Source organism: Mya arenaria, chromosome 7, assembly GCF_026914265.1.
Source record: "Mya arenaria isolate MELC-2E11 chromosome 7, ASM2691426v1".
Classification (NCBI taxonomy): Eukaryota; Metazoa; Mollusca; class Bivalvia; order Myida; family Myidae; genus Mya; species Mya arenaria.
The window spans coordinates 12,829,314-12,849,071 of NC_069128.1; the positions used below are offsets into that span (position 1 = coordinate 12,829,314).

The following is a 19,758-nucleotide window of genomic DNA, read 5'->3' on the forward strand; positions in this document are numbered from 1 at the left end:
TTCAGTTACCCCATTTCATTTTGTGTTGGCATCATTTCATTTACTGTGTGTTAGCATCATTTCATTTACTGTGTGTTGGCATCATTTCATTTACTGTGTGTTGACATCATTTCATTCACTGTGTGTTGGCATCATTTCATTTACTGTGTGTTGACATCATTTCATTCACTGTGTGTTGGCATCATTTCATTTACTGTGTGTTGACATCATTTCATTCACTGTGTGTTGACATCATTTCATTTACTGTGTGTTGACATCATTTCATTTACTGTGTGTTGACATCATTTCATTCACTGTGTGTTGGCATCATTTCATTTACTGTGTGTTGGCATCATTTCATTTACTGTGTGTTGGCATCATTTCATTTACTGTGTGTTGACATCATTTCATTCACTGTATGTTGACATCATTTCATTCACTGTGTTGACATCATTTCATTCACTGTGTGTTGACATCATTTCATTCACTGTGTGTTGACATCATTTCATTCACTGTGTGTTGACATCATTTCATTCACTGTGTGTTCACATCATTTCATTCACTGTGTGTTGACATCATTTCATTCACTGTGTGTTGACATCATTTCATTTACTGTGTGTTGACATCATTTCATTTACGGTGTGTTGACATCATTTCATTTACTGTGTGTTGACATCATTTCATTTACTGTATGTTGGCATCATTTCATTTACTGTGTGTTGACATCATTTCATTTACTGTGTGTTGACATCATTTCATTTACTGTGTGTTGACATCATTTCATTCACTGTGTGTTGACATCATTTCATTCACTGTGTGTGTTGACATCATTTCATTAACTGTATGTTGGCATCATTTCATTTACTGTGTGTTGACATCATTTCATTAACTGTATGTTGGCATCATTTCATTTACTGTGTGTTGACATCATTTCATTAACTGTATGTTGGCATCATTTCATTTACTGTGTGTTGACATCATTTCATTTACTGTGTGTTGGCATCATTTCATTTACTGTGTGTTGACATCATTTCATTTACTGTATGTTGGCATCATTTCATTTACTGTGTGTTGACATCATTTCATTTACTGTATGTTGGCATCATTTCATTTACTGTATGTTGGCATCATTTCATTTACTGTGTGTTGACATCATTTCATTTACTGTATGTTGGCATCATTTCATTTACTGTATGTTGGCATCATTTCATTTACTGTGTGTTGACATCATTTCATTTACTGTATGTTGGCATCATTTCATTTACTGTATGTTGGCATCATTTCATTTACTGTGTGTTGACATCATTTCATTTACTGTATGTTGGCATCATTTCATTTACTGTGTGTTGACATCATTTCATTTACTGTGTGTTGACATCATTTCATTTACTGTATGTTGGCATCATTTCATTTACTGTGTGTTGACATCATTTCATTTACTGTATGTTGGCATCATTTCATTTACTGTATGTTGGCATTATTTCACTAACTGTGTTGTGGAGTTTTAATTCTGATGTGTTTTGTGCTGGAAAATGGGTTAACATTGACAGGCCATTGTGTTGCCTTTTCTTGTTTTGCAAAGCAAAGATCATGATAGAAGTGCATCAATTATAACCATTTCCCTAGCCTTGAAGCCTTGTTATGAAGGAAAGAAGCAGCTGGCAATGATACCAGTGTGATGATGAAGTTGAAGGTTCATTATGTGTAGGTCATTGTTGAAGAGTTTATTCGAAGGAAGCGACAACAACTACAGAATAACCTTGTTTAACCAGAAATACACGAGCCTTAACATGCTTAAAGTTCACTGGGGAAACTGAGGCAACATAACATGACATCACGGCCGTATTAATTAGTTCACAATCATGTAGCTTAATGAATGATATTTGGTTTTCTGGTTTGCTCACATGCTTCTCACCAATGCTTCTGGAGTTTAATAAACAGCCTGGGGGCTTATGAGTTTGGTTTGTGATCGATGTAAGTAGGTTTCCTCTATGAACTCCAGTTTCTCCCACAGCACAAGGCCTTACCCTTGTGTAACAAGGTGCCAACAGAAGCAAATATTTCTGTTGTAATTACTTGTTTAAATGTTAAAACTAATATAAGAAATAAAGAAAATGCCAAATGGTTGCAGACCATTCCATGAACTACAATTTAATGTTGACATCAGTACTTCTAAGAGTTTAGATGTTGATATGAGACTTTCCTTTGCAGAAATAAGCTATGAACATACCATACCAAATTGTTATTATTTTTAAGAACTTCAGGTTTTTTAAACAAGTTGACATGTCTTTATCTGTTTATCATTTTAGTATTTCAAGGAGTTAAACATTGACGTCGGCCTTTCCTATGTGGAGTTATGGAACCTAGAAAACCAGATCACTGTCACCCAGCGGCTTAGAGAAACATTGGAGAACTTCATGATGTTCCAGACCATGCATCTGGGTGACACAGATTACCACACTGCACACCTCATCTCGTAAGTCTTTCAAATACAATGATTTATTACATATAAAATTAACAATGTTATAAACACCATTTAAAGAGTACCGGGTAAAGCTTCATTGGAGAATAATGGGTCAATCATGTATTATATACATTGTTTATTGGAAGCTGATTTTTAGTAAGCTAGGCCCTATGTTATTACTAAGGCGTAAGACAACACAGTCTTGTTTCCTGGCCTACTCTAAATGTTGCACCCAATCCTAATGTTTTTATTGCCACTGGACAGGGTTTTTTAACCTTTCATTTGTGATCCTTTTGGATACTTGTTTTTCAGTAGTTTTGGTTCCAGCAAGGCACATGAAGGATCTGTTTTTAAAGAGCTTCTTGTTGTTTTTGACACGGACAAAAAAGCAATGATTTTTAGTGTGGAAATGGCTCACGACAGCTAAACCTGGAAGAAAAGAAAATTCCTACATTGCTACCCTTGTGCTTTGGCAATGAAATCAGAAACATACACTCTATATTTTGTCTTACCAGAATCACATTTAACTATACAGACAGAACATATCTAAAATGGTGACACCAGCAATGTGTTAAGCCTTGGATTTACCAATATTTGGAACCCAATCAAACAGCTCTGCTATCTGTCATTGAGATGAAATCAACCTCTTGTTATTTCAGACATGCAGGTTTTGAGGACAACTTTGTTGGAATGGCGATTCCTGACTCAATGTGTACATCCAGGGCGTCAGGCATCAACTGGGTAAGCAGATTGAAAGAAACGTTCAAGATATGCTCAATGTTTACAGTTAAGGTTAATAAAAAACAATTGGTTGCATGTAACCCAAGCTTTCTTTAAGTATCAAGCTTGTCACTTTTGGGTATTGTAATAGCCTTTGGTGATGTTGATGTTAGCCATAAATAAAAAACAATTCAAGATATTCAAATCAAACTTTGTACATATGTTACCAAATAAGGTATGCATGTTTACAGCAAGGGCCATAACTCTTTCTTGGACAATTATTTAGTTATGCTCCTTGTTTGACTTTAATGTAACCGCCTTGAAAATTCCTTATTTTCATGTATTTCCAATTTTTGTAGTTGTTAACCTATGGTTTGGCAAGAGTTACAAATTGTCTCCCTTTGACCATAAGTTTTATGATTTGTGTTTAGATGAAATCCGGCGTGAAATCATTTCCCGCATTTTCGTGGTTTTAATCCTTTAATTGGTCATGTGACATTGTGCATTTTTACAAAAGTTTTGGAGGAAGCGGACATCATTCTTTGTCCATTCATTAAATCCATGTATTATTTTAATGTGTTAGACATTTGTGGATGGTGAGTAGAAGTTTACCCACACGTACAGAGTGAGAGAGACAGAAGGGGCTAGTAAAAGACAACCTGATCCACAATTGGGCTTGTTTATACTGGCCTTCGGAATAAACATGTTATAAGAACCCTATCTTTATCCCTCAATGTAACCACCCGTTACAATATAACAGATGAGAGTTGGTGTTTAATATAAAAGATGAGTTGGTGTACTCTCGTTGAGGATTAAACCTGACACAGGGCGTATGAAATTTCATCATTTATACAAACTTGTGTTTTTTATCTTTTAGAACCCAGGCTACCTTCAAATTCAGCAAGGTGCAACCATTCTGGCTCACATGATAGCTCACAATCTTGGCATTAAACACGATGAAGATGGTAAGTTGGGTTGCTCCATCTCTGTTGTCATGATAGGGAGTGAATGCAGTTGATTTGCTGTAGTTATAGAACCTTTAATACATCGATCCGACCTGTCAATCAAACTAATCATTATTGACCAATGAGAAAGCTGCAAATTATTCACCGAGTCCCGTCCGCCATCTTTACCCACAAACACAGCAGCGATAACTGTTTACAACCGGACATTTTATTGAAGTTTTAAGACTGATTTGTGAAAATGGTTAAACGATGCGGATGGGGAATATGTTATGCAGGTTAAGGTATCCGGAGGGACTAAATGGAGGCCGATTTAAACGATTTCCGACCTATAATTTAATATAATCCGATATTGAGAAGTGCAAATGCTGGATTAAAGCCTGTGGACGGCCACAAGAGAAACTGAATGTCAACAGGATAAACAAGCACGAAGATGTCTGCTCGAAGGTTAGTAAATTAAAATTTGGTTTTATCGTAAAACGATCAAAATACAATCATTTCAATTATAATTCTGAATTCTGCAAATCATGCCAAATGTTTATTTTGTTTACTTTCTTGTGTACTAAATATTGACCTCCATATGGAGATCATGCTAGTTGACAGTTTCCATCAGGTTATGAATGTGTCAAGTTTAAACTACTGTTTTATTGTATAATATGTATAATATGTTACTGACTGGCATTGTGGAGTCTTGTCACACTAATTATATTTTACTATTATGCATATTTAAGCACTTTCATGGAGGAAATGGACCATCTTAAGAGTATCCTGACCCACCATCAGCTGATGGCTGGAGAATAACATCTTCAAGAAAACTCCCCACAAAGCGGTCACTTGGAAAGGAAACTTATGGCAGCATTTATACACAAAATGCAAGTGTGCATTTTATACAAGATATCACATGCCTGGGCGTTAGAGTTTTATTTATCTTTATGGAGTGCACGGAAGACTTGAATAACATGTACCATGTAGGATAAATTGCAAAACTGAGACTGTATTATTTTGTAGACTTCTACTCATTTTTAAAATGCCACTGTTCCTTTTTCAATACAAAACAACAGCATTATAGTTACATATATTTTAATACAAGTATTTTGTATGTTACAGAAAATAACACTCAAAAGAACTGAAGAAAACATTATTACACGGAAATTACACAGTTTTTTTGTGTGTAAATTTGCATATAAATATATCAACATAACAACAATTTCTTTCAGAGAAAAGCTGGTCCAGGATCCTGCAGACACTGTACCAGGAGTAGAAACACAGACCGAATGTCCATGTAAGTGAAACCAACACTCTAACAATGCCTATGATCTTGTTGTCAGTTCTGTTTTACTTGGGTCTTCACAGGTTGTGTGGTATTTAACGGTGTGAACTCTTTCGGTAAATCAATAGGTGCTGCATTTCAAACAGAGGTATTCCCACACTCTTGAGAAATGGTAGGAGTCAGTTTTAAACATCTTGTCTTAAATGTAAAATGTATTATGCATTTATTTTCAGGGACGTCACCTTTGGATGTTTGCACTTTATACCGCTCAAAATGCTTCCCTAAAAGAACAGTTGTCACAAAAAGAAGTCCAAGTTGAAGAATAACAGTCTGCACTTTCATCAAAGTGTTGTGAAATTCAGATTTTAAAGCAACTGGTGGGAATTTAAACAAACTGTAAATGTCGATATAGTTCTGCTCAAAGAAGCAATAGTTAAAATTTGTTTAAATATTATACAGGAATCATATGATTTTATTTCTGCTTCTTTGATATAATTGAATAACTGTTAGTTTATTCATGTTTGGAATAAAGCATTGTAAAGTGAATTGTGTGTTTGTAGTTCATTTATTTAATTAGATTTAAAATTTGTAAACTTGGTCTGTGTATCTATCTGGCAAAGGACAGGTTTCCTTTTCCGACTGTGCTACTATGACTTGGTTCACTGGAACTGGCTTGATCTTTGATCCCTTTGGCACATTCCATTGTTGGGGAATACTTGTGTAACTTTGTTGATCAGGAACATGGGTGAAGTTGTGCAACTTGAGTTCCTGAAGTGACTTGATTAAGCCAACCACGTGTGAACAATGACAGCTCAATCTATAAAAAAAATGAAAGCAGAGATGGTTGACAAGTTATCAAAACAAAAGCATGATATCATGCTGTGAAATTGGCATGTGTTTATCCTACACTGACCCATGAAGTATCATTTGACTTTCCAGATGTTAAATGTCTAAAACGAGGCAGTAACTAGAAATATGAAAACCAATAAATTGAAATACAACATACAGTATCTTACTTCTTTCTCTACTCGACGACTTGAAAATATTTTAAAATTTGTTTTCGCATTCCGTATTACGGCATGAAATGTAAAAGACATGGCGATCCAAAATTGCTTATAATTCACAATGTATATTTAAGAATAAAATTACTAGTATAATAACATTTGTTAAATACAATTGGAAATTCACATACCCTGGTTTTCATGAGCAATACCTATATCGTATGGAATCCCTCTCCACATCGACACTTAACATATGATGCTTGTCGTTTTTTCTCATTGAAGGCCAGCATCTCGCGGTAACATGGCAGATATTTCCTCTTCCAAAACTTTAATGTCATGAATATAACCTTGTAGAAAGTAATTTAATCCCTTTTCTTACACCTTTCCCGATAATTTGGCTTGATCTGGTAAATATTTAACTGATATATTGTCCGAAATCTTCGCGAGAGAATCGGATTCTGATGCTATCGTAGCAGCGCGTGAGCCGCCATTTTGAATTTACGCTTGGGGCGCATAGTAACAATATCTAAGGGGGCGGAGCTTATCTTGGCATCTCGGATCGATGTATCATGTTGCAGTGATTGAAATTAGTTCAACAAGCAGTTATAAGATTAATTAAGTTGATGGCTTAGTTAAAGAATTAATTTTTTTACATTTTTGGCTTGTTAAAATTCTTAAAGCAAAGAAAGAATGTCCGGGTCTAATTTCGGTCACTGATGGCGATGTGAATGTTAGAGTTAATCCATCTGAATGCCTGTAGATTTAACAATAGTTGTGAGAAATTAGTAATTAATAGTAATTCTTTAGCTGTAAGTTGAATGCGTACACTAATTGTATTTTCACTGGGATAACTTTGTCGAGTAAACTTGAGACATTAAACCCATAATTAGCCTGTTTTTCTAAAAAGTTGTGATACTCCTCATAGCCTTGGTGACGTTGTCATCCGTGTCAACAATGTGCAAAATAAAATGGTCATACAATGTAATCAAATTTTCAAGATTTTCAAATGAAACTTGGTACACATGTTACCCGAGACAATAGGCATATGTGTATATGTGTAGAGTAATGTCCCGCCTTATTTGACAGTATAATAACAGAAAAGCGTTGGCGATCTCTCCACTGCAGTCTTGATGTTACATATCGAGGGGTGAAAGTGAAAAGGTTCTTCTTCTTTATTTTAATTTCACTTAGAACTGTTTGCAATCACCCCTCGATATGCAGGCTATTAAATTGTTTAATTTGATCTTAGTTATCGTAGTTATCTCATGAACTAATTCATTTATGTAGCATGATTTATACATCTTTATTTTGTTGAAACATAAAGAGGTAAGAACTATACTAACACATATAAAACTGCTCTTAATTCTCTTAATATAGCTTAGGCCATTCCAAATTGATTCAATGTTTAACTTCAGCCTCCACTTTGGTACCTACAAGACAGGAAAAAAAACTTTCGAGAATAAAGAAACCTGCATGATCAGTATATTAACGTCTTTGTAATACATTCAAAACCCATTCAAAAGACAAACAGTAACTGTTGAAGGTTCATGAATAACTCAAGTCATATCTTCTTCTGGTTTATGATTCTCATCTTAGCACATTCCATTATGATACTTGTTCATAAAGTTATGCTTTTTATTTGTGATATTTGTTTTTGGTTTCGAATACCCAAATCCTCCAAGCCAGTTTTATGCTAAACAAAGAATCAATATTGGATGGCCTTACTCCTTGCTATGAATTGATCCACTTATGCAAACCGTTAACTAAAAAACTTATGTATAATTGTATTGTATTATATTTGCGTGCATTCAGAAGTGTGGAGATACTTGTATCATGAAGGTAGATTCCTTGTCGATGTGTGTTTGACTGTTGTTCGTCTGAACACCATGATTATTGTCAAGTGCTTGTTTCTGTATGTGCTTCAAAGGATCTATATAGTCTCTGACAATAAACACTTCTGTCTGTCTACTGTCTGTATTTAAAGACAGCAGCCATTCAGCAAGCAATTAAATGGGTTTTATTAGGGTTACATAGAATGTGCCCACACCCGCCTGTCCACCTATCCATCCACATCCCTTTACTGTAAAAACGAACTTTGTATATATATAATTCAATAGTGTTTGAAGAATCTCACATGAAATATTAATGATCTAAGAGCAACATTTTCTGCATGGCAAATATTTTCATAGCTATATCGATGGATTTAAAACATGCATTCAGATGTCTTTGCTGTTAAAGATGCTATCATTCAGGGGCCTTATCACATCCAGTGATGGCTATTATTTTGTTTAATTCATCCATAAATAGTTTCTTTGTCTGTTGACGTATGCACATTCTTGTTGTCATTGTTTGTTTCTGTTTTTTACTGATTCATACAAAGTCAAAAGAATACAGCATCTTCGTTTATGTTATTGAGTTTGCCTAATTTTATATAAAATCGAAATAGTGATAGATACACCATTTTTATTACTCTCAACTTTTTGTGTTTATGTAAACAGAATGTTTGTTCATATTATGCTTGCATGTTGTATTTGCTCAGCAAAGAATACTGTTGTCAGCTGTATTATTCTTGACTTGACTTAATCTTCTCTATCATTTAAACACTCCTGAAAATAGACATAAATAGCTTGAATTTTACATGTTTTTAATAAAAAGTAAATATATTCTTTTGTGCATTATAGGCTTAACATAGTGTGGCCTGTATGGGAAATTATTTCTAAAATGTTTCTGGACAAGAGTGAAAATCTGAAAAAAGTTCATGTCATTATGTTTGAACCCATTTTTTAACCAATACTCAGTAATACATATCCCCAAAGTTATCTCCCTTGTTTATAAAAGTTGCGGCCTAATACCAGAAGATGTCAATACTTCTACATTTGAATGTCACTTGAATTCTTCTGGTATTAGCCCCAAGATGATGTGTTTTGTAATGATATAAAAAATACATAGATCAGTTTTCGAACCATATTTTTTTCTAAATATTACAATGTGCCATTCTGGCGGATATATTCCTTGAGTAACGCCCATTGACCTATACAAACACAATAACATTTACTGGTAATGCCAATGTCATCTTATAGCCATCAAACATTTATAATCTTTGTATGACAAACAAAGAAAGCACGAAAACAGAAATAAAAAATATTTTGATATAATTTGATTTATATATATTAATATTATATATATTTTCTGTATTTCGTTTTCCAGGAGGGTGTGCCTGCAATGATGAGTTTGGGTGTATCATGTCTACTGAGGTCTTGTAAGTTGATTTAAGTGTTTCTTGACTAAGGATGTTGGCAATTCTGTAACAATAAAGGGGTTGTGAAACACTACTTGTACATGTACATGTGGACTACTTGTTGGTGCATTACACCATCAAGATATGTGTACATTGTACAAGTTTGGAATTACATGTACAATAGCATGAGGAAACTATTGTGAATAAAGTTATATTATCTTATACTAAATCATTTCCATTGGCACTATGTTAAAGCTGCAGTCTCACAGATTGAACGTTTTGACAACTTCTTTATATTTTGTTTTTGAATGAGCCATTTTTTGCAAAAATGCATGGAAACCAGTTATATGAGACTGCTGACAAAAAAATTAGATCGCAGATTTTTATATTTAAGTTCAAAAATTGATGTTTTATGCATTTTTCTTAAACCGTTAGTAATGGTTTTAGCCATAAAACATTAATTTTCGAACGGCTTTAAGTGAGAGAATTGTCTCTTGTTGTGGGGGAAACTGGAGAACGAGGAGCGTGTCCGGCTTGGCGACTACCAACCAAACTCACATGTGCTCAAGCCGGTAATTGAACCTGTGTCACCTGTGAGAAGGGAGTGCACTAACCAAACAACCAATTTAAACTATGAGTCTACAACTCATAACAATGAGTCTACAAGGACAAGTTAAAGGCAAATTTAGCAGACAACTTTTAAGATTAACTTTAACGTTTGCCTCTACATCTAAGTTCATATACAAGCTCACATGCATGCTGTGTTGGTTGTTAGTCCCTACCAGTTTTACCGAAGGGGACTTAAGGTTAACCCTCTGTGTGTCTGTCCGTCCTTCCATCCATCCACAAAAGTCTTGGTCCTGTGATAACTCAAAAAGTATCAAAGCTAGGTTGGAACTCAGTATGTGGATAGAGGGCAATACATCAAAAGGAGACATGGGTGATCTGGTAGGTTTCACTGCTAAAACTGTTGCATTCTGATGGATAAAGTTTACTGTAAATGCCATTAGTTCACTATCACATGGCCTTGGGTGACTTAAACAGCTATGATTTATTGGTTGGATATGTTAAAGTTTTCATGGAGATTCTTGAGACACACTCATCCTTTTTACAAGGCTTTAAACCTGTAGGGGACACTTGGCACCCTCTGTGCGACACTCTTGTTTCTACTAGATTAAGCATAGAATCAATGATTGTTCTTCAGGTCTGGAGAGGAGCGTCACTCGCGCATGTTTTCTGAGTGTAGCTACAAGGACTGGGATATTTCCTTGAACATGGGGATTACAGACTGTCTCAACAATAAGCCACAGGTGGGTGATATCTTGAACATGGGGATTACGGACTGTCTCAACAATGAGCCCCAGGTGGGTGATATCTTGAACATTGGGATTATGGTCTGTCTCAACAATGAGCCCCAGGTGGGTGATATCTTGAACATTGGGATTACGGTCTGTCTTAACAATGAGCCCCAGGTGGGTGATATCTTGAACATGGGGATTACTGACTGTCTCAACAATGAGCCACAGGTGGGTGATATCTTGAACATTGGGATTACGGACTGTCTCAACAATGAGCCACAGATGGGTGATATCTTGAACATGGGGATTACGGACTGTCTCAACAATAAGCCACAGGTGGGTGATATCTTGAACATGGGGATTACAGACTGTCTCAACAATGAGCCCCAGGTGGGTGATATCTTGAACATTGGGATTACGGTCTGTCTTAACAATGAGCCCCAGGTGGGTGATATCTTGAACATGGGGATTACTGACTGTCTCAACAATGAGCCCCAGGTGGGTGATATCTTGAACATTGGGATTATGGACTGTCTCAACAATGAGCCACAGATGGGTGATATCTTGAACATGGGGATTACGGACTGTCTCAACAATGAGCCACAGGTGGGTGATATCTTGAACATGGGGATTACAGACTGTCTCAACAATGAGCCACAGGTGGGTGATATCTTGAACATGGGGATTACGGACTTTCTCAACAATGAGCCACAGGTGGGTGATATCTTGAACATGGGGATTACGGACTGTCTCAACAATGAGCCCCAGGTGGGTGATATCTTGAACATGGGGATTACTGACTGTCTCAACAATGAGCCCCAGGTGGGTGATATCTTGAACATGGGGATTACAGACTGTCTCAACAATGAGCCACAGGTGGGTGATATCTTGAACATTGGGATTACGGACTGTCTCAACAATGAGCCCCAGGTGGGTGATATCTTGAACATGGGGATTACTGACTGTCTCAACAATGAGCCCCAGGTGGGTGATATCTTGAACATTGGGATTACGGACTGTCTCAACCATGAGCCCCAGGTGGGTGATATCTTGAACATGGGGATTACTGGCTGTCTCAACAATGAGCCACAGGTGGGTGATATCTTGAACATTGGGATTACGGACTGTCTCAACAATGAGCCACAGGTGGGTGATATCTTGAACATGGGGATTACTGACTGTCACAACAATGATCCACAGGTGGGTGATATCTTGAACATGGGGATTACGGACTGTCTCAACAATGAGCCACAGGTGGGTGATATCTTGAACATGGGGATTACAGACTGTCTCAACAATGAGCCCCAGGTGGGTGATATCTTGAACATTGGGATTATGGTCTGTCTCAACAATGAGCCCCAGGTGGGTGATATCTTGAACATTGGGATTACGGTCTGTCTTAACAATGAGCCCCAGGTGGGTGATATCTTGAACATGGGGATTACTGACTGTCTCAACAATGAGCCACAGGTGGGTGATATCTTGAACATGGGGATTACGGACTGTCTCAACAATAAGCCACAGGTGGGTGATATCTTGAACATGGGGATTACAGACTGTCTCAACAATGAGCCCCAGGTGGGTGATATCTTGAACATTGGGATTACGGTCTGTCTTAACAATGAGCCCCAGGTGGGTGATATCTTGAACATGGGGATTACTGACTGTCTCAACAATGAGCCACAGGTGGGTGATATCTTGAACATTGGGATTATGGACTGTCTCAACAATGAGCCACAGATGGGTGATATCTTGAACATGGGGATTACGGACTGTCTCAACAATGAGCCACAGGTGGGTGATATCTTGAACATGGGGATTACAGACTGTCTCAACAATGAGCCACAGGTGGGTGATATCTTGAACATGGGGATTACGGACTTTCTCAACAATGAGCCACAGGTGGGTGATATCTTGAACATGGGGATTACGGACTGTCTCAACAATGAGCCCCAGGTGGGTGATATCTTGAACATGGGGATTACTGACTGTCTCAACAATGAGCCACAGGTGGGTGATATCTTGAACATGGGGATTACTGACTGTCTCAACAATGAGCCCCAGGTGGGTGATATCTTGAACATGGGGATTACGGACTGTCTCAACAATGAGCCCCAGGTGGGTGATATCTTGAACATGGGGATTACTGACTGTCTCAACAATGAGCCACAGGTGGGTGATATCTTGAACATGGGGATTACAGACTGTCTCAACAATGAGCCACAGGTGGGTGATATCTTGAACATTGGGATTACGGACTGTCTCAACAATGAGCCCCAGGTGGGTGATATCTTGAACATGGGGATTACTGACTGTCTCAACAATGAGCCCCAGGTGGGTGATATCTTGAACATTGGGATTACGGACTGTCTCAACCATGAGCCCCAGGTGGGTGATATCTTGAACATGGGGATTACTGGCTGTCTCAACAATGAGCCACAGGTGGGTGATATCTTGAACATTGGAATTACGGACTGTCTCAACAATGAGCCACAGGTGGGTGATATCTTGAACATGGGGATTACTGACTGTCACAACAATGAGCCACAGGTGGGTGATATCTTGAACATTGGGATTACTGACTGTCTCAACAATGAGCCACAGGTGGGTGATATCTTGAACATGGGGATTACAGACTGTCTCAACAATGAGCCACAGGTGGGTGATATCTTGAACATGGGGATTACTGACTGTCTCAACAATGAGCCCCAGGTGGGTGATATCTTGAACATGGGGATTACGGACTGTCTCAACAATGAGCCCCAGGTGGGTGATATCTTGAACATTAGGATTACGGACTATCTCAACCATGAGCCCCAGGTGGGTGATATCTTGAACATGGGGATTACTGGCTGTCTCAACAATGAGCCACAGGTGGGTGATATCTTGAACATTGGGATTACTGACTGTCTCAACAATGAGCCACAGGTGGGTGATATCTTGAACATGGGGATTACTGACTGTCTCAACAATGAGCCCCAGGTGGGTGATATCTTGAACATGGGGATTACAGACTGTCTCAACAATGAGCCACAGGTGGGTGATATCTTGAACATTGGGATTACGGACTGTCTCAACAATGAGCCCCAGGTGGGTGATATCTTGAACATTGGGATTACGGACTGTCTCAACAATGAGCCACAGGTGGGTGATATCTTGAACATTGGGATTACGGACTGTCTCAACAATGAGCCACAGGTGGGTGATATCTTGAACATAATGATTACAGGGTGTCTCTGAACTTTTAGTTTGTGTAAACTTTTCGACAGTGTAGCTTAGTATACTGGTTTGGTTATATTAACAAAGTATGGAGAATGGAAGCAAGTATGTTATAAGAATTATAGATCGATTAAGCACTTATTTTGGTTATTTGTGACACCATTGTCTCTGCTTTTAGCCGGTGTTTCCGCAGACGTGTGGTAACCGACATGTAGAGAGAGGGGAGGAGTGTGACTGTGGGACGCCTGAGGTGAGATATGTACAAACTAGTTATCCATTAGACAGATATAAGAGATATACAGAAAAGTTCGCTTACAAATTTTTATCTTTTGACCTTCCTTGTTTCGTGTGTGATACAGTCACAACCAAGTTTCTTATTGTATTCACTTGTTTTGGTGTTGATGGTTGAGCCAGTGTCACAGTGTAAGAGAAAACATGTTTACAGCCATAACAAAACAAGATTAAAAATTATTATTGGAAACTTGCTACTCATGTCTGCTACACGAATGTCAGTGCAGTTATTTTACCTTAACTCTGGCTAGTGTGGGTGTGAAATGATGCACCTTGATCAACAGACAATACCAGACAGAGCGATGTCAAATGCTTACCAGGTTTTCTTCAATGATGATATCAATGTTTTACAGACACATTTTACTCCAATGTTCATGGTTGCAGGAATGTGTATATATCGACCCCTGCTGTGACCCTTACACTTGTCTGCTGAAGCACTGGGCCCAGTGTAGGAGTGGCGAGTGCTGTCATAATTGTACTGTAAGTGGAAACTGTTGGTATTTGGGTTGAGTTCAGGCACAATCAAGATCATATTTGGGAAAGTTTTGTGGTTTATATTGGATCTCTGTTTTGTGAAAAGCTCAGGGTCATTTTTTCCAAATTCTGTATTTGGAGGGAGTTTTTCCTGACAGGGTATCCCTTTTTTATCATAATCATTTTGACAAGCATCTCTGTTTATTAGCTGTTCATAGTCGAAATTCATTCGTTCGATTATACGACGAAACAATCATAGTCTTATATTAAAGGTTTCTGCATTTCACCCAGGAGGTTGTGGGATCCATCCCCAACAGAGTTACATACCCATGAACTCGCAAAATGGACACCAGTACTGGTTTCTCGAGGAAATGGACTGGAGCATGAATCTATAAGTTGTCATCTTTCATCACAATAGTATGAATTAAAGTTCATACACCATAAAGTAATAACATGAGACATTTTGAGCTAGTAAGGTATGTTATAATTGTTTGTGTATTGTTACAGTACCTGTCATCAGACTATGTTTGTCGGGAGAAATCCTACGATTGTGACGTGCCAGAGTTCTGTACAGGTCAGGATGCCCAGGTAAGAATCGTACCATGTTTCTATATTCAATGAGGTCTGGTAAAAGTAACAATCTCCCTTCATAATAAAGTTTGCCAATTTTCATAACAACATGCACAATTTTGGACGGAAGTGAATGATGCTTGAATCATCACTAGATGAAAAATTGACAATGTGGTACTGAGTGTTGTACAAGAATCATATTTCTGGGACCCATCTTTACCAAATGTTTTACCTTGATGTACTAAAAGGGATTGTGAAAGAGGTCATTTTTTTTTTTTGAAGAATTAGGTAAAAGAAATAGGGACTTGAGCACAATCTAAAAACACAACTGTCCTTTCATTCTCAAATAATCTTCCTTGTAACTCGCAAGTGAGAAGTATAAAACATGACAGGAAGAGAGTAGATATCTGAAATTGGTTGATGGCAATATGATTTTTGTACCCATTTGTTAAACCATAGTGCTTTAGCATATCCCAAAAGTTAACTCCCTTGGTATTTATTATGTTTAGAAAAATGATATTGATGTTGCTTTGGCTTGGACAGAATGGCAATGGGAACTTGAATGTACACGATGCAAGAATTTTAGTTGTTTTATCATAATCATACAAAAGTAAATCTTTAATTTAATGAATACAAAAAATGTGTATATTAGTTACCATAATTGAAATTGAAATGGCTCTGAGAAAATGATCTAAAGGCATCAGTTTACAGCATAGACCATTATCTGCATAGTTATCTCAGTTGACTAGTTACTTGCCATCAAGTTGCAACCCTGTCAAATATGCTATCATTTGGGGGCCCTTATCACACTCTGTGATGCCTCTAGTATTTCAGGCTGTGGAGTAATTGTAGAAGTTTATAACAGGAATATTTATAATTCTTGTATATAAGTAATGTGTGAAACATGTTAAAGAAAAATAATTGCAGCAACCCATGTTATGTCTACCTGTTTGTACATACATGTATGTAGTATAACACTATTGCTTACTATACTCTCCTATTGTTGTAACAGTGCCCAGTCAATAACTACGCCAAGGATGGCCATACTTGCAACAACCACACAGGCTACTGTATGGGCGGAGTCTGCCCCACCCTCGATAAACAGTGTCAACACATCTGGGGAACTGGTAAATAGTTTTGATCTTACATGTGTAAAAAGCATCATAATAATTCAAATTTAGGATATAAAGATCGTGCCAATTGTGCAAGAACCTCATATTTAATAGTATGTAACTCTGAACATATGTGTACTCCCGACTTCCAGAGGCGTCCACTGCCGACCACCAGTGTTACGAGCGATTCAATCCAACAGGAAACTTCAATGGGCATTGTGGGAAGGACAACAGTACGGGCTCCTTCGCCAAGTGCATGCCTGAGTAAGGGAAATATTCATTTAATTTCATTTAATGTAAGATCATTTTTTTAAACAATTTTGTGGAAATAAATAAAAATCATGAAACCTTGAAAACGATTTGGTTGAGTTGTTACATTGATATCTGGTAAGGTCAAATAAAAAGTTGTTGTTTTTTCCACTAAGTCTTACATCTCCCAAAATAATAAGGTAGGTAGGGATATATTTCTTGTATAAGAACCGTGATTCTGTACCAAAACAGGCCTATACTTATAAGGAAAGTTTAAATATAAAATGGTCAATTTTAACATGTTCACTCAAAAAATGCAATTTTTTAAGGAAATTACAGTATGAAAAATTCACAATTTGGCAAAAAAATGTGTAGGATAACATTAATAGCATTGTTAACTTTAACAAAGTCCTGAACAGTCAGTCCAATGTGTCCAAAAAGACTACCACATTGGCAATTTATTCACCACTAGCCTTATTCTTAGAATTGGCCCAGTTTCATTGAAATTTTGCTTCAGAGCTTAAACACATAAAAAAACATAAAATAGTTAAAATACATTCGATCCAAGATCGTAGTTAAAATACATTCGATCCAAGATCATAGTTAAAATACATTCGATCCAAGATCATAGCTAAAATACATTCAATCCAAGATCATAGTTAAAATACATTCAATCCAAGATCATAGTTAAAATACATTCCATCCAAGATCATAGCTAAAATTTATTCAATCCAAGATCATTGTTATAATACATTCAATCCAAGATCATAGCTAAAATTTATTCAATCCAAGATCATAGTTAAAATACATTCGATCCAAGATCATAGTTAAAATACATTCGATCCAAGATCATAGTTAAAATACATTCGATCCAAGATCGTAGTTAAACTACATTCGATCCAAGATTGTAGTTAAACTACATTCGATCCAAGATCGTAGTTAAAATACATTCAATCCAAGATCATAGTTAAAATACATTCAATCCAAGATCATAGTTAAAATACATTCAATCCATGATCATAGTTAAAATACATTCAATCCAAGATACTAGTTAAAATACATTCAATCCAAGATCCTAGTTAAAATACATTCGATCCAAGATCCTAGTTAAAATGATCCAAGATCATAGTTAAAAAACATTCGATCCAAGATCGTAGTTAAAATGCATTTGATCCAAGATCCTAGTTAAAATACATTCAATCCATGATCGTAGTTAAAATACATTCAATCCAAGATCCTAGTTAAAATACATTCGATCCAAGATCCTAGTTAAAATACATTCGATCCAAGATCCTAGTTAAAATACATTCGATCCAAGATCGTAGTTAAACTACATTCGATCCAAGATCGTAGTTAAACTACATTCGATCCAAGATCGTAGTTAAACAACATTCGATCCAAGATCGTAGTTAAACTACATTCGATCCAAGATCGTAGTTAAACTACATTCGATCCAAGATCGTAGTTAAACTACATTCGATCCAAGATCGTAGTTAAACTACATTCGATCCAAGATCGTAGTTAAACTACATTCGATCCAAGATCGTAGTTAAACTACATTCGATCCAAGATCATAGTTAAAATACATTCGATCCAAGATCGTAGTTAAAATACATTCGATCCAAGATCATAGTTAAAATACATTCAATCCAAGATCATAGATACACATGAGTACTTGTTATTCGTTTCGGTAGAAATCTTATGTATCTCATTACCGCTACTTCCAGGGACATTCCGTGTGGACTGCTCCACTGCTCCGGAGGTCACCATGAACCATTGTATGGACCAGATAAAGACTCGTCTAAAACCACGTTCTCTTCTAACGGATTGGAGTTTGAGTGCAAGTGAGTTATATTGCAATTAATAAAATCTTACTAAGCAACTGGATAATGATAAAATTAAGAGCGTGAGCATCAAGTTGGTGTCTACCGCTCATGTAGAGGATATGGTTTTGATCCCCATCAGTGGAAACATCTCATGGCCTCTTAAAACATCAGTACTGGTTTCTACCAGATAAATGAACTCGATAGTGATACTATGAATGATCACCTTCCGTCCCAATCAAGCTTAAAGCAATTGCTATAAACTGTTATGTTGCTCTGGAATAGATATGGGCTCCTGAGTTGACAAGACAATGTCTCATTAGAAATACCCCACTAACATCAACATCAACATTCATATCTTGTATGGAGGTCAGATTGTACACCTGTGTAGTGATGTCCATGAATCTGTATGAACAGAAAATTGAGAGCAAAGCAAATTTCCTTTAAAGATTCACTTTCATTACTCAAGGACAGCACTTGGTCCATCAGTATAGGTGCGGAAACTCGGAACTTTGTTTCTAGACAGAACAACAGGTGGGAATGATCACATCTAAATACAAGTGTATTTTTCTGGAGAAACTAAAACAATGTTTCTGTTTTGTTATTTGTTTGGTAGAAACAGTTTTATTGTCTGCTTTTACAGAACTGTATACGGACCATCAACACTAGCTCTGCCCAACCTCGGAATTGTTCTGGATGGTACAAGATGTGGGGACGATCATGTCTGTATGAACAGGAAGTGTGTTCCTCTTGCTAACCTAGCGCCACTCAAATGTCCGGGCACCTCCGGGGATGTTGTCTGCTCCGGTCATGGGGTAGGTCTCTAAGACATGTCATATATGTATATATTAATGTACTGATGGCAAATAGAAAATTCTTCATACTGCATGAAGAGTTTCTAGACTTAAAATTGGGTTTACTATCTAACCAAATATCAACTTAGAATTGTGATAAGAATTGTGATATGGATTTCTTTAATTTTCTGTTCTGAAACATCATATGCTAGAGTGGTCTAAGGGTCTTGATAACTGTCTATCAACTAAGATGGTCCAATCCCCACAAGGGGTACTTTCATATGACCCAGAATG

At 37.0% G+C, this 19,758-nt stretch overlaps 1 protein-coding gene and 1 long non-coding RNA gene across 2 annotated transcripts in view; both read left to right on the forward strand.

The window, feature by feature from the left end:
- The window catches only part of LOC128240466 (disintegrin and metalloproteinase domain-containing protein unc-71-like), a 60,464-nt gene that overhangs the window by 32,832 nt on the left and 7,874 nt on the right, over nucleotides 1-19,758 (forward strand). The window contains exons 9-20 of the mRNA XM_052957111.1: nucleotides 2,289-2,455; nucleotides 3,103-3,184; nucleotides 4,041-4,128; nucleotides 9,604-9,655; nucleotides 10,839-10,944; nucleotides 14,330-14,401; nucleotides 14,827-14,922; nucleotides 15,424-15,504; nucleotides 16,499-16,613; nucleotides 16,751-16,862; nucleotides 18,575-18,691; nucleotides 19,314-19,485. Coding sequence (XP_052813071.1) covers nucleotides 2,289-2,455; nucleotides 3,103-3,184; nucleotides 4,041-4,128; nucleotides 9,604-9,655; nucleotides 10,839-10,944; nucleotides 14,330-14,401; nucleotides 14,827-14,922; nucleotides 15,424-15,504; nucleotides 16,499-16,613; nucleotides 16,751-16,862; nucleotides 18,575-18,691; nucleotides 19,314-19,485 — 1,260 coding nt within the window. The remainder of the gene's footprint in view (nucleotides 1-2,288; nucleotides 2,456-3,102; nucleotides 3,185-4,040; nucleotides 4,129-9,603; nucleotides 9,656-10,838; nucleotides 10,945-14,329; nucleotides 14,402-14,826; nucleotides 14,923-15,423; nucleotides 15,505-16,498; nucleotides 16,614-16,750; nucleotides 16,863-18,574; nucleotides 18,692-19,313; nucleotides 19,486-19,758) is intronic.
- LOC128240467 (uncharacterized) lies at nucleotides 4,207-5,941 on the forward strand. Its single transcript, XR_008262174.1, has 4 exons — nucleotides 4,207-4,572; nucleotides 4,857-5,003; nucleotides 5,343-5,407; nucleotides 5,629-5,941. It is a non-coding gene; the product is annotated as an uncharacterized LOC128240467 (long non-coding RNA).